The 12,717-nt window shown below is 46.0% G+C and overlaps 1 protein-coding gene across 1 annotated transcript; it reads right to left on the bottom strand.

Annotated features, from left to right (window-relative positions):
• Positions 1–5,655: 5,655 nt before the first annotated feature.
• cnpy3 (canopy FGF signaling regulator 3) lies at positions 5,656–11,569 on the bottom strand. The gene is made up of 6 exons (XM_036987162.2): positions 11,363–11,569; positions 10,299–10,428; positions 9,065–9,161; positions 8,311–8,433; positions 8,059–8,176; positions 5,656–7,455 (listed from the first exon to the last, which is right to left on the bottom strand). The coding sequence occupies exons 1-6, from the start codon at positions 11,469–11,471 to the stop codon at positions 7,145–7,147; spliced, it is 888 nt and encodes a 295-aa protein (XP_036843057.2). The 5' UTR covers positions 11,472–11,569; the 3' UTR covers positions 5,656–7,144.
• Between the last annotated feature and the right edge of the window lie 1,148 nt (positions 11,570–12,717).

Genomic DNA, 12,717 nt, shown 5'->3' with positions numbered 1-12,717 from the left:
ACCCTTTGCCTTGACAGCTTTGCACACTCTTGGCTTTGTCTCAATCAGCTTCATGAGATATTCACATGGAATGCTTTTCTAACTGTCTTGAAGGAGTTCCCACATTTTCTGAGCACTGTTGGCTGCTTTTCCTTCACTCTGTGGTCCAACTCATCCCAATGGATAGGTGGGACATTAGCGTCCCACCTGGCCAACATTCGGTGAAATTGCAGAGCGCAAAATTCAAATTAAATTATTAGAAATATTTAACTTTCATCAAATCACAAGTGCAATACACCAAAATAAAGCTTAATTTCTTGTTAATCCAGCCACCATGTCAGATTTCAAAAAGGCTTTACAGCGAAAGCAAACCAAGTGATTATCTGAGGACAGCACACCACCATACAAACACATGAAAATTACAATATAATTCCTGCCTTACCTTTGAAGATCTTCTTCTGTTAGCACTCCAATATGTCCCAGAAACATCACAAATGGTCATTTTTGTTCGATATACTCCATTTTTATATCCCCAAAATATATATTTATTTGGCGCGTTTGATTCAGAAAAACACCGGTTCCAACTCGCCCAACATGCTGACAAACTATCTAATAAGTTACCTGTAAACTTTGTCCAAACATTTCAAACAACTTTCCTAATCCATCCGTAGGTATCCTAAAACATAAATAATTTATAAGAATTTAAAAGTGGAGCGAGTTCCAGGTCAAAAGAGTCCACTTAGCTTGATTCTCATTCTGAATAGCCGTACTTCTTCATTTCTCAAAGGAAAAACATCAACCAATTTCTAAAGACTGTTGACATCTAGTGGAAGGCATAGGAACTGCAAGCATGTGCCTCATAAATCTAGTTCCCCATAGAAATCCAATAGAAAACACAGTCAACTCAACAACAACAAAAAATCCTGGATGGTTTGTCCTCTGGGTTTCGCCTGCCAAATACGTTCTGTTATACTCACAGACACTATTTTAACAGTTTTAGAAACTTTAGAGTGTTTTCTATCCGATATGCATATCCTAGCTTCTGGGCCTGAGTAGCAGGCAGTTTACTTTGGGCATGCTTTTCATCCGGATGCAAAAATACCGCCCCCTATCCCAAACAGGTTTTAATTAACCTCTACAGGATCAGTGACCCCCCACGGGATGGTTGAGCTAACGTAGGCTAATGTGATTAGCATGAGGTTGTAAGTAACAAGAACATTTCCCAGGACATAGACATGTCTTATTTGGGCAGAAAGCTTAAATTCTTGTTAATCTAACTGCACTGTCCAATTTACAGTAGCTATTACAGTGAAAGAATACAATGCTGTTGGTTGAGGAGAGTGCACAATTTTGAAGTTCGAAATGTGTTAATTGATCCAATTAGGCAGTCTTTTATTTAACTCGGCAAGTCAGTTAAGAACAAATTCTTTTTTTTAATGACAGCCTAGGAACAGTGGGTTAACTGCCGTGTTTGAGGCAGAATGACAGATTTTTACCTTGTCAGCTCAGGGATTTGATCTATAAACATTTTGGTTAGTGGCCCAACACTTTAACCACTAGGCTATCTGCCAACCAAGCATTTTGAACAGAATGGTTCATTGGATCAGTCTGAAACTTTGCACATACACTGCTGCCCTCTTGTGGACACCATTGAAATTACAACCAGAGTGATGGCTATATTGGCCATATACCACAAACCCCTCTGGCCTCAGCTCTTATATTAGCCATACACCACAAACCCCTCTGGCTTCAGCCCTTATATTGGCCATACACCACACCCCCTCTGGCCTCAGCCCTTATATTAGCCATACACCACAAACCCCTCTGGCTTCAGCCCTTATATTGGCCATACACCACACCCCCTCTGGCCTCAGCTCTTATATTGGCCATACACCACACCCCCTCTGGCCTCAGCTCTTATATTGGCCATAAACCACACCCCCTCTGGTCTCAGCCCTTATATTGGCCATAAACCACACCCCCTCTCACCTCAGCCCTTATATTGGCCATAAACCACACCCCCTCTGGCCTCAGCCCTTATATTGGCCATAAACCACAGCCCCTCTCACCTCAGCCCTTATATTGGCCATAAACCACACCCCCTCTGGCCTCAGCCCTTATATTGGCCATACACCACACCCCCTCTGGCCTCAGCCCTTATATTGGCCATACACCACACCCCCTCTGGCCTCAGCTCTTATATTGGCCATAAACCACACCCCCTCTGGCCTCAGCTCTTATATTGGCCATAAACCACACCCCCTCTCACCTCAGCTCTTATATTAGCCATAAACCACACCCCCTCTCACCTCAGCTCTTATATTGGCCATAAACCACACCCCCTCTCACCTCAGCCCTTATATTAGCCATAAACCACACCCCCTCTGGCCTCAGCTCTTACATTAGCCATTCACCACAAACCCCCGAGGTGCCTTATTGCTATTATAAACTGGTTACCAACGTAATTAGAGCAGTAAGAATAAATGTTTTGTCATACCTGTGATATACGGTCTGATAAATCACAGCAGTCAGCCAATCGGGAGCTCGAACTACCCAGTTTATAAAATATTTTTTTTAGAACCATTTATTAATGAGACTTGGCTGGTAACTGAAAGACAGGATTTCAACAGCAGTGATTTTATTGACACACCTTGCTGTTTCACCAAGACCCACAGCTAACATCTTTCCCTCACTCAACAATCCTGACAACATTTACACACAAGGTCTTAAAAACACACACACACACACACACACACACACACATAAAATGTAAAGTGTTGGTCCCGTGTTCCATGAGCTGAAATAGAAGATTCCAGAAATGTTCCATACGCACAAAAAGTGTATTTTTTTTTTCATCACAAATTTGTTTATATCCCTGTTAGTGAGCATTTCTCCTTTGCCAAGATAATCCATCCACTTGACAGGTGTTGCATATCAAGAAGCTGATTAAACAGCACGATCGTTACATAGGTGCACCTTGTGCTGGGGGACAATAAATGGCCACTCTAAAATGTTTTGTCACACAACACAATGCCACAGATGTCTCAAGTTTTGAAAGAGCCATCAATTGGGATGCTGACTCCAGGAATGTCCACCAGAGCTGTTGCCAGATAATTTAATGTCCATTTCTCTATTATAAGCCTCCTCCAATGTCGTTTTAGAGAATTTGGCAGTACGTACAACCGGCCTCACAACCGCAGACCACGTGTAACCACGCCAGCCCAGGACCTCCACATCTGGCTTCTTCAACTGAGGGATGGTCTGAGACCAGCCACCAGGACAGCTGATGAAACTGAGGAGTATTTCTGTCTGTAATAAAGCCCTTTTGTAGGGAAAAACAAATTCTGATTGGCTGGGCCTGGCTCCCAAGTGGGTGGGCCTGGCTCCCAAGTGGGTGGGCCTATGCTCTCCCAGGCCCAGCCATGGCTGTGCCCCTGCTCAGTCACGTGAAATCCCCTGATTAGTGCCTAATTTATTTATTTCAATGGACTGATTTCCATATATGAACTGTAACTCAGTAAAGTCTTTTAAAATTGTTTTATGTTGCGTTTATATTTTTGTACAGTATAAATAGTCTCAGCTGAGTCACTGACCGAGAAAAACAACAATCTTAAACACTGCAAAAATAAACAAAAATCCAGCAGACTACTACAACAAAAATTAAAGGACAAAATAAAGACAAATCAATGAGGCTTGAATAAAATCATAAGGGTTATTCTACATTGAAAATATAAAATAAATATACCGTTTTCGTAAAAAGTCTCATTTTCTTTGATATACAGTGTATTTATATTGAAAAGAAAAAAAAGATACCAACCAATGTTGCTTCACTTCATGACCGGTCGGTTGTCTGTAAAAAATGATTAACCTAAAGTAAAACTCCTTCTTTCAGTCGAGAGCTTGTCAATAGAGGCCTGTCAGTCGAGAGCTTGTTAATAGAGGCCTGTCAGTCGAGAGCTTGTCAATAGAGGCCTGTCAGTCGACAGCTTGTTAATAGAGGCCTGTCAGTCGAGAGCTTGTCAATAGAGGCCTGTCAGTCGAGAGCTTGTCAGTCGAGAGCTTGTCAATAGAGGCCTGTCAGTCGAGAGCTTGTCAGTCGAGGGCTTGTCAATAGAGGCCTGTCAATAGAGGCCTGTCAGTCGAGGGCTTGTCAATAGAGGCCTGTCAATAGAGGCCTGTCAGTCGAGAGCTTGTCAATAGAGGCCTGTCAATAGAGGCCTGTCAGTCGAGGGCTTGTCAATAGAGGCCTGTCAATAGAGGCCTGTCAGTCGAGAGCTAGTCAATAGAGGCCTGTCAGTCGAGGGCTTGTCAATAGAGGCCTGTCAATAGAGGCCTGTCAGTCGAGAGCTAGTCAATAGAGGCCTGTCAGTCGAGAGCTTGTCAGTCGAGGGCTTGTCAATAGAGGCCTGTCAATAGAGGCCTGTCAGTCGAGAGCTAGTCAATAGAGGCCTGTCAATAGAAGCCTGTCAGTCGAGAGCTAGTCAATAGAGGCCTGTCAATAGAGGCCTGTCAGTCGAGGGCTTGTCAATAGAGGCCTGTCAATAGAGGCCTGTCAGTCGAGGGCTTGTCAATAGAGGCCTGTCAATAGAGGCCTGTCAGTCGAGAGCTTGTCAATAGAGGCCTGTCAGTCGAGGGCTTGTCAATAGAGGCCTGTCAATAGAGGCCTGTCAGTCGAGGGCTTGTCAATAGAGGCCTGTCAATAGAGGCCTGTCAGTCGAGAGCTTGTCAATAGAGGCCTGTCAGTCGAGAGCTTGTCAGTCGAGAGCTTGTCAATAGAGGCCTGTCAGTCGAGAGCTTGTCAGTCGAGGGCTTGTCAATAGAGGCCTGTCAATAGAGGCCTGTCAGTCGAGAGCTAGTCAATAGAGGCCTGTCAATAGAAGCCTGTCAGTCGAGAGCTAGTCAATAGAGGCCTGTCAATAGAGGCCTGTCAGTCGAGGGCTTGTCAATAGAGGCCTGTCAATAGAGGCCTGTCAGTCGAGGGCTTGTCAATAGAGGCCTGTCAATAGAGGCCTGTCAGTCGAGAGCTTGTCAATAGAGGCCTGTCAGTCGAGGGCTTGTCAATAGAGGCCTGTCAATAGAGGCCTGTCAGTCGAGGGCTTGTCAATAGAGGCCTGTCAATAGAGGCCTGTCAGTCGAGAGCTTGTCAATAGAGGCCTGTCAGTCGAGAGCTTGTCAATAGAGGCCTGTCAGTCGAGAGCTTGTCAATAGAGGCCTGTCAGTCGAGAGCTTGTCAGTCGAGAGCTAGTCAGTCGAGAGCTAGGCAGTCGAGAGCTAGTCAGTCGAGAGCTAGTCAGTCGAGAGCTTGTCAGTCGAGAGCTTGTCAGTCGAGAGCTTGTCAGTCGAGAGCTTGCCGATAGAGGCCTGTCAGTCGAGAGCTAGTCAGTCGAGAGCTTGTCAGTCGAGAGCTTGTCAGTCGAGAGCTTGCCGATAGAGGCTAGTCAGTCGAGAGCTAGTCAGTCGAGAGCTAGTCAGTCGAGAGCTTGTCAGTCGAGAGCTAGTCAGTCGAGAGCTTGTCAGTCGAGAGCTTGCCGATAGAGGCCTGTCAGTCGAGAGCTAGTCAGTCGAGAGCTAGTCAGTCGAGAGCTAGTCAGTCGAGAGCTAGTCAGTCGAGAGCTTGTCAATAGAGGCCTGTCAGTCGAGAGCTAGTCAGTCGAGAGCTAGTCAGTCGAGAGCTAGTCAGTCGAGAGCTAGTCAGTCGAGAGCTAGTCAGTCGAGAGCTTGTCAGTCGAGAGCTTGCCGATAGAGGCCTGTCAGTCGAGAGCTAGTCAGTCGAGAGCTTGTCAGTCGAGAGCTTGCCGATAGAGGCCTGTCAGTCGAGAGCTTGCCGATAGAGGCTAGTCAGTCGAGAGCTTGTCAGTCGAGAGCTTGCCGATAGAGGCCTGTCAGTCGAGAGCTAGTCAGTCGAGAGCTTGTCAGTCGAGAGCTTGCCGATAGAGGCCTGTCAGTCGAGAGCTAGTCAGTCGAGAGCTGGCCGATAGAGGCTAGTCAGTCGAGAGCTAGTCAGTCGAGAGCTAGTCAGTCGAGAGCTAGTCAGTCGAGAGCTTGCCGATAGAGGCTAGTCAGTCGAGAGCTAGTCAGTCGAGAGCTAGTCAGTCGAGAGCTAGTCAGTCGAGAGCTTGCCGATAGAGGCTAGTCAGTCGAGAGCTTGTCAGTCGAGAGCTAGTCAGTCGAGAGCTAGTCAGTCGAGAGCTAGTCAGTCGAGAGCTAGTCAGTCGAGAGCTAGTCAGTCGAGAGCTTGCCGATAGAGGCTAGTCAGTCGAGAGCTAGTCAGTCGAGAGCTAGTCAGTCGAGAGCTAGTCAGTCGAGAGCTTGCCGATAGAGACTAGTCAGTCGAGAGCTAGTCAGTAGAGGCTAGTCAGTCGAGAGCTTGCCGATAGAGGCCTGTCAGTCGAGAGCTAGTCAGTAGAGGCTAGTCAGTCGAGAGCTAGTCAGTCGAGAGCTTGCCGATAGAGGCCTGTCAGTCGAGAGCTAGTCAGTAGAGGCTAGTCAGTCGAGAGCTTGCCGATAGAGGCTAGTCAGTCGAGAGCTAGTCAGTAGAGGCTAGTCAGTCGAGAGCTAGTCAGTCGAGAGCTTGCCGATAGAGGCCTGTCAGTCGAGAGCTTGTCAGTCGAGAGCTAGTCAGTCGAGAGCTAGTCAGTCGAGAGCTAGTCAGTCGAGAGCTAGTCAGTCGAGAGCTTGCCAATAGAGGCCTTGTAATGTTCCTCCCCATTAGAATACAATATTATTATTATTATTGGTATCAAAAAAATCTGTTGAACACGTGTAACCAAAGCATGAGGCAAAAACACATGTAAAAGCAACAAGAATGTGTCTGAGAACAGCACACACACACACACACACACACACACACGACCATAGATTCAGTAGTATTGTCAATAAAACCATTCAGAATTACCGAGAGTAAAGGGTTTCTGGGGGGGGGGGGAATCCAAATCAAATAATCACTGGGGGGGGGGGGGGGGGGGACTCCAAATCAAATAATCACTGGGGGGGGGGGGGGGGGGGACTCCAAATAATCACTGGGGGGGGGGGGGGGGGGGGTCCAAATCAAAACGGCACCCTATTCCCTATTAGGTGAACTACTTTTGACCAAGGGAGTAGTGCGCTGTGTAGGGAATAGTGTGCCATTTTGGGAATTGGCCCAGGGCTCCATTCCTCCAGGGTCTCACAGCTCTGTGTTCTTCCCAGGCAGAGCCACCTTTTTCTGAATGTCTTCATCCGACGAGACCCCATCCCTCTCCTTCTCAGCCGATACTGCCTTTCCCTTCCCCTTCTTCTTCTTCTTCTTCACCTTCTCCTTCTTCTTTTTCTTCATCGTCTTCTCTCCTTCCTGCCTGCCGCCTTCACTCCCTCCTCCTCCTCCTCCTCCTCCTCCCAGGTCTTTGCTCTTCGTTCCCTTCTTCTTTTTCTTCTTCTTGTCCTCGGCGATGGCTGCCGCATCTCCCTTCTTCTTAGAGTACTCCTCTTTCAGACAGGCTGGAGAAGAGGAAGAGGTTGGGAGGAAGAGAACAAGAGTAATTAAACCAGCATTCTAATAACTAAGACATTCAAAACGATCAAATAAGTTACAATGTGTGTGTGTGTTATCTGTGTGTGTGTGTTATCTGTGTGTGTGTGTTATCTGTGAGTGTGTGTGTTATCTGTGAGTGTTATCTGTGAGTGTGTGTGTGTTATCTGTGAGTGTGTGTTATCTGTGAGTGTGTGTGTGTTATCTGTGAGTGTGTGTTATCTGTGAGTGTGTGTGTGTGTGTTATCTGTGAGTGTGTATTATCTGTGAGTGTGCGTGTGTGTGTTATCTGTGAGTGTGAGTGTGTGTGTGTGTGTTATCTGTGAGTGTGTATTATCTGTGAGTGTGCGTGTGTGTGTTATCTGTGAGTGTGAGTGTGTGTGTGTGTTATCTGTGAGTGTGTGTTATCTGTGAGTGTGTGTTATCTGTGAGTGTGTGTAATCTGTGAGTGTGTGTGTGTGTTATCTGTGAGTGTGTGTGTGTGTTATCTGTGAGTGTGTGTGTGTGTGTTATCTGTGAGTGTGTGTTATCTGTGAGTGTGTGTGTGTTATCTGTGTGAGTGTGTGTCTTACCGGCATCTTGTCCCTTCAGAACGTGTTTCTCACAGAGGTACGTGGTGAGGTCTTCCTCCTGACTGCCTTTGTACCAGTCCTCTATAACCTCCTCATACTTCTCTACCATAACATCACACTGAGACAGAGAGAGACACACACACACACACACACACACACACCAACATTTGAAAAGAAAACAGAAGACAGTTGATATGTTTGGGAATACCGTTTCTAATAAATTGATTCATTAATTGGTCAATTGATCCTCACCTGTTTCTTGAGGTCAGCGACCTCTGCAGAGGTTTCGTTCCAAAGTTCATAGGGGATATCCATGACGACCTTGACCCCTTTATGGACCAGCCCATGGAGGGTAGAGAAGGTCTCTGACATACCCTGAGGAGAGAGATGGAGACAGAGGGGGAGAGAGGGAGAGAGAGAGAGACAGAGATGGAGAGAGGGGGAAAGAGAGGGGGAAAGAGAGAGATTGAGACGGAGGGGGAGAGAGGAAGAGAGATGGAGACGGAGGGGGAGAGAGATGGGGGAGAGAGAGGGGGAGAGATGGAGACGGAGGGGGAGAGAGGAAGAGAGAGGGAGACGGAGGGGGAGAGATGTAGACGAAGGGGGAGAGAGATGGGGGAGAGAGAGGGGGAGAGATGGAGACGGAGGGGAGAGAGGGGGAGAGATAGGGGGGAGAGAGGGGGAGAGATGGAGACGGAGGGGGAGAGAGGGGGAGAGAGGGGGAGAGATGGAGACGGAGGGGGAGAGAGATGGGGGAGAGAGAGGGGGAGAGATGGAGACGGAGGGGGAGACAGAGGGGGAGAGAGAGGGGGAGAGATGGAGACGGAGGGGGAGACAGAGGGGGAGAGATAGAGACGGAGGGGGAGAGAGAGGGGGAAAGGAGGGGGAGAGAGAGAGAAGAGGGAGGCAGAAAGAGTGGGAGAGATGATCTGTGTCTAGTTAACAACTATTGATGTCTATTGATCCTTGTCTTTACTCAGAGAACCTCTGACACACACGTACTGACCTTGGCAAAGCGGTTGCTGCCCTCTCTCTCCTTGTGTAGGTTGTAGCCAGAGAGCCTCTGACACACATTCTCCACAACCTCAATGAAACGGATGTCTCTACAGAGAGAGAGAGAGAGAGAGAGAGAGGCAGAGAGAGAGAGAGAGGCAGAGAGAGAGAGAGAGGCAGAGAGAGAGAGAGAGAGAGAGGCAGAGAGAGAGAGAGAGAGAGAGAGAGGCAGAGAGAGAGGCAGAGAGAGAGAGAGGCAGAGAGAGAGAGAGAGGCAGAGAGAGAGGCAGAGAGAGAGAGGCAGAGAGAGAGAGGCAGAGAGAGAGAGGCAGAGAGAGAGAGAGGCAGAGAGAGAGAGAGAGGCAGAGAGAGAGAGGCAGAGAGAGAGACAGAGAGAGAGAGAGAGGGAGAGAGACAGAGAGAGAGAGACACAGAGAGAGAGAGGCAGAGAGAGAGACAGAGAGAGAGAGAGAGGGAGAGAGAGAGACAGAGAGAGAGAGAAAGGGAGAGAGAGAGACAGAGAGAGAGAGAGAGAGAGAGAGAGACAGAGAGAGAGAGAGAGAGAGAGAGAGACAGAGAGAGACAGAGAGAGAGAGAGAGACAGAGAGAGAGAGATAAAGGAAAGGAGGAGGCAAAGAAAAAGAGAAAGAGTTGGGGGTACAGAGTAAGATTGACGGATGGAGGAAGGGAGAGAGATAAAAGCCGTCATGTTTGAGAGAAAAAAGATACTCCGTTTAATTTAGTAATTTAGCCATTTTTTTCCTAGTGTTCACAAGTCATGACATAATGACAGAACTTCCTATTTATAAAGCCTAGGCCGCCTCCCACAGGAAGGGACCCAGACCAAGTTCCTGTCCCCTGCTACCATAGCAACCCTGTTATCTCCACAGTAACGGCACAGAGAGGAAATAGACACCGCTCGCTCAAGTCAAGCACTTATACAGTGAAAAGCCTCAAAAGCTTGTGAACATATAGGATGTAGGCAGAAGTTAGGCCCGGATCTAGGATCAGGTTAACCTCGCCAGACCCCTGCCCTTTAACATTATGTGGGGAGGACAAAGTGGGCAACTCCATTCTACTCCGACAGACGCACTGCATAAATTGTATCCTGTTTCCAAATAGAGTGCACTACTTTTGAACAGAAACCCTATAGGGAATAGGGCACCATTTGGAACACAGCACTACGTCCAGTAACAGAGCATTCTGTGACATCAAGCTGTAAACGTAAACGATTAAACGTCACTCACGACTTGACATATTTGATTGGCGGAGCTCCCTTGTTGCCGTCAAGGAAACGGTAGTTTCTCTCGATCACTTCCTTGGTTTTGCCCGTTTCGTCAAAGGCAGACTTCATCTCAATACTGACGAACTTACACACTGAGAGGAGAGAGAGAGAGAGATACAGAAAGAGAGGTACAGATGGACAGAGAGACAGAGAGAGAGAGAGAAAGACAGAGAGAGAGAGAGAGAGATGGACAGTGAGACAGAGAGAGAGCGAGATACAGATGGACAGAGAGAGAGAGATACAGATGGACAGAGAGACAGAGAGAGATACAGATGGACAGAGAGACAGAGAGAGATAAAGATGGACAGAGAGAGAGAGAGAGAGAGATACAGATGGACAGAGAGACAGAGAGAGATACAGATGGACAGAGAGACAGAGAGAGATACAGATGGACAGAGAGAGAGAGAGAGATACAGATGGACAGAGAGAGAGAGAGAGAGATACAGATGGACAGAGAGACAGAGAGAATATAGACTTAATATTACATTTGAAATGTCTCTATTCCTTTGGAACTTTTGTGAGTGTCATTTCTACTGTTCATTCACTTTTGTATATTATCTACTTCACTTGCTTTGGCAATGTTAACATAGGTTGCCCATGCCAATAAAGCCCCTTGAATTAAATTGAAAGAGAGAGGAAATATAAATGGTTCTATTTACTGTAGTATCAGGTGTCTAAAATGAGGAAGTAGTAAACAGTAAGGTTTCACTTCTGCATCACGCACACACACTGCTAGGTTATAACGGGCAAAGACTCAACGGCTACTACAATCAGCTTTTGATGCGTGACTCGTTCTGGCTAATCGAATGAATTAAAATGAATGAAATAAATAGTTAGTTTAAAAATAGTTTACAAATGGAACGAATGAATAGCATTGTTTCTGTCCTTCTCGGGAAAAGGCTATCAGGCTATTGTATGCCTACATTTCTAATTAAATACAACTAGTTTTAGACAATAAAATACAAGCTCTCTCTTTTGGGTTTCTAAATGGGGGTGAATGAATAGCGTTGTTTTTGCTCTTCCTACCTTCACATTTATTAGGCAGATGAACCCACTCGTCATCTCCCTCTTTCTTCTCTGCTCCCTCGACCAAGGCGCTCAGCAAAAACACCGTTAGACAAGTCAACAAAACCATTCTGACTAAATGCTGTTGTTTTCTAGTAAATAAAGAGGTCTATTGTTTTCTAGACCGTCAGATTTGCTTATTTACATCTCGTTCTCGACCTACGACTTACTGCTGTGAAGAAGGCAAGAATAACTAAGTACTTCTGGGTCACGGACTTTTGGAATCCTTCAGAATAAGAGTCCTGTTCTGTATACTTTGTAAATTAATGATTAAGCTGAAAATGATGGAAAATGTGCACAATTATCAATATATTTTATAATAGTTATCATACAAAGAATAATTTGAATTATTTCTATGAGATATTATTCGATTTTTTTTTTAAATCATATTTTTAAATAGTCATTGAAATGCTATTAGCGCGCACCACCGCTAACTAGCTAGCCATTTCACATCCGCCACATATGTATGTACACCTATCGTTTACTGCAGGGTTTCCCTCGGTACATTAGTACATTGACTTCAATACAAAACCTAGGAGGCTCATGGTCCTCACCCCCTTCCATACACTTACACAGTCATTATGACAACTTCCGGAGGACATCCTCCAACCTATCAGAGCTCTTGCAGCATGAACTGACATGTTGTCCACCCAATCAAATGATCAGAGAATTAATCTAGTACTGAAAGCATAAGCTACAGCTAGCTAGCACTGCAGTGCATAACATGTGGTGAGTAGTTGACTCAAAGAGAGAGAAAGACAATAGTTGAACAGTTTTGAACAAATACATTTATTTAAAAAATTTAGGAGAAGCAAGAGGGAGAGAGCTAACTGTATTTTATTATTTTTTGCCCCACTTTCACTTAGCTAGCGAATGCAGCTAGCTAGTTTAGCCTACTCAAACACCCAATTTAAACAGAGAGGTTAGCTATGTTAGCTAGCTGGCCATGGCTATCCAACACTGGAACTCTTCCAAAGTCAAGGTAAGATTTTGGTTTCATTAATTTATTGCCGCCGGGCCCCACCAGTGAAACTGCTAAACTGCTTGCTGCAGAACACTGTACTGCACGATTGTAGTGGGTCTACTCACATATTAGTTATAGTAGCTATGTTGACTAAGACGTTAAGTAATATATGGTGACAATGATGTAGCGGTTAGCGGTTATGATATGAAGGTTCGGCTTGGAAAAGGTTTCTTCGCATGATAGAAGAAATGTGGCAAAAACGAGTGTAGACATTCATGAATGCATTTATATTGCTTCCAAATAATTTTGTACAATGACGGAGGAGTACCAAGATGGAGGCATGGTGGCTTCA

This window comes from Oncorhynchus mykiss, chromosome 9 (assembly GCF_057628025.1).
Source record: "Oncorhynchus mykiss isolate SJ-2025 chromosome 9, ASM5762802v1, whole genome shotgun sequence".
NCBI lineage: Eukaryota > Metazoa > Chordata > Actinopteri > Salmoniformes > Salmonidae > Oncorhynchus > Oncorhynchus mykiss.
This window is presented reverse-complemented; position numbering and strand designations above follow the sequence as displayed.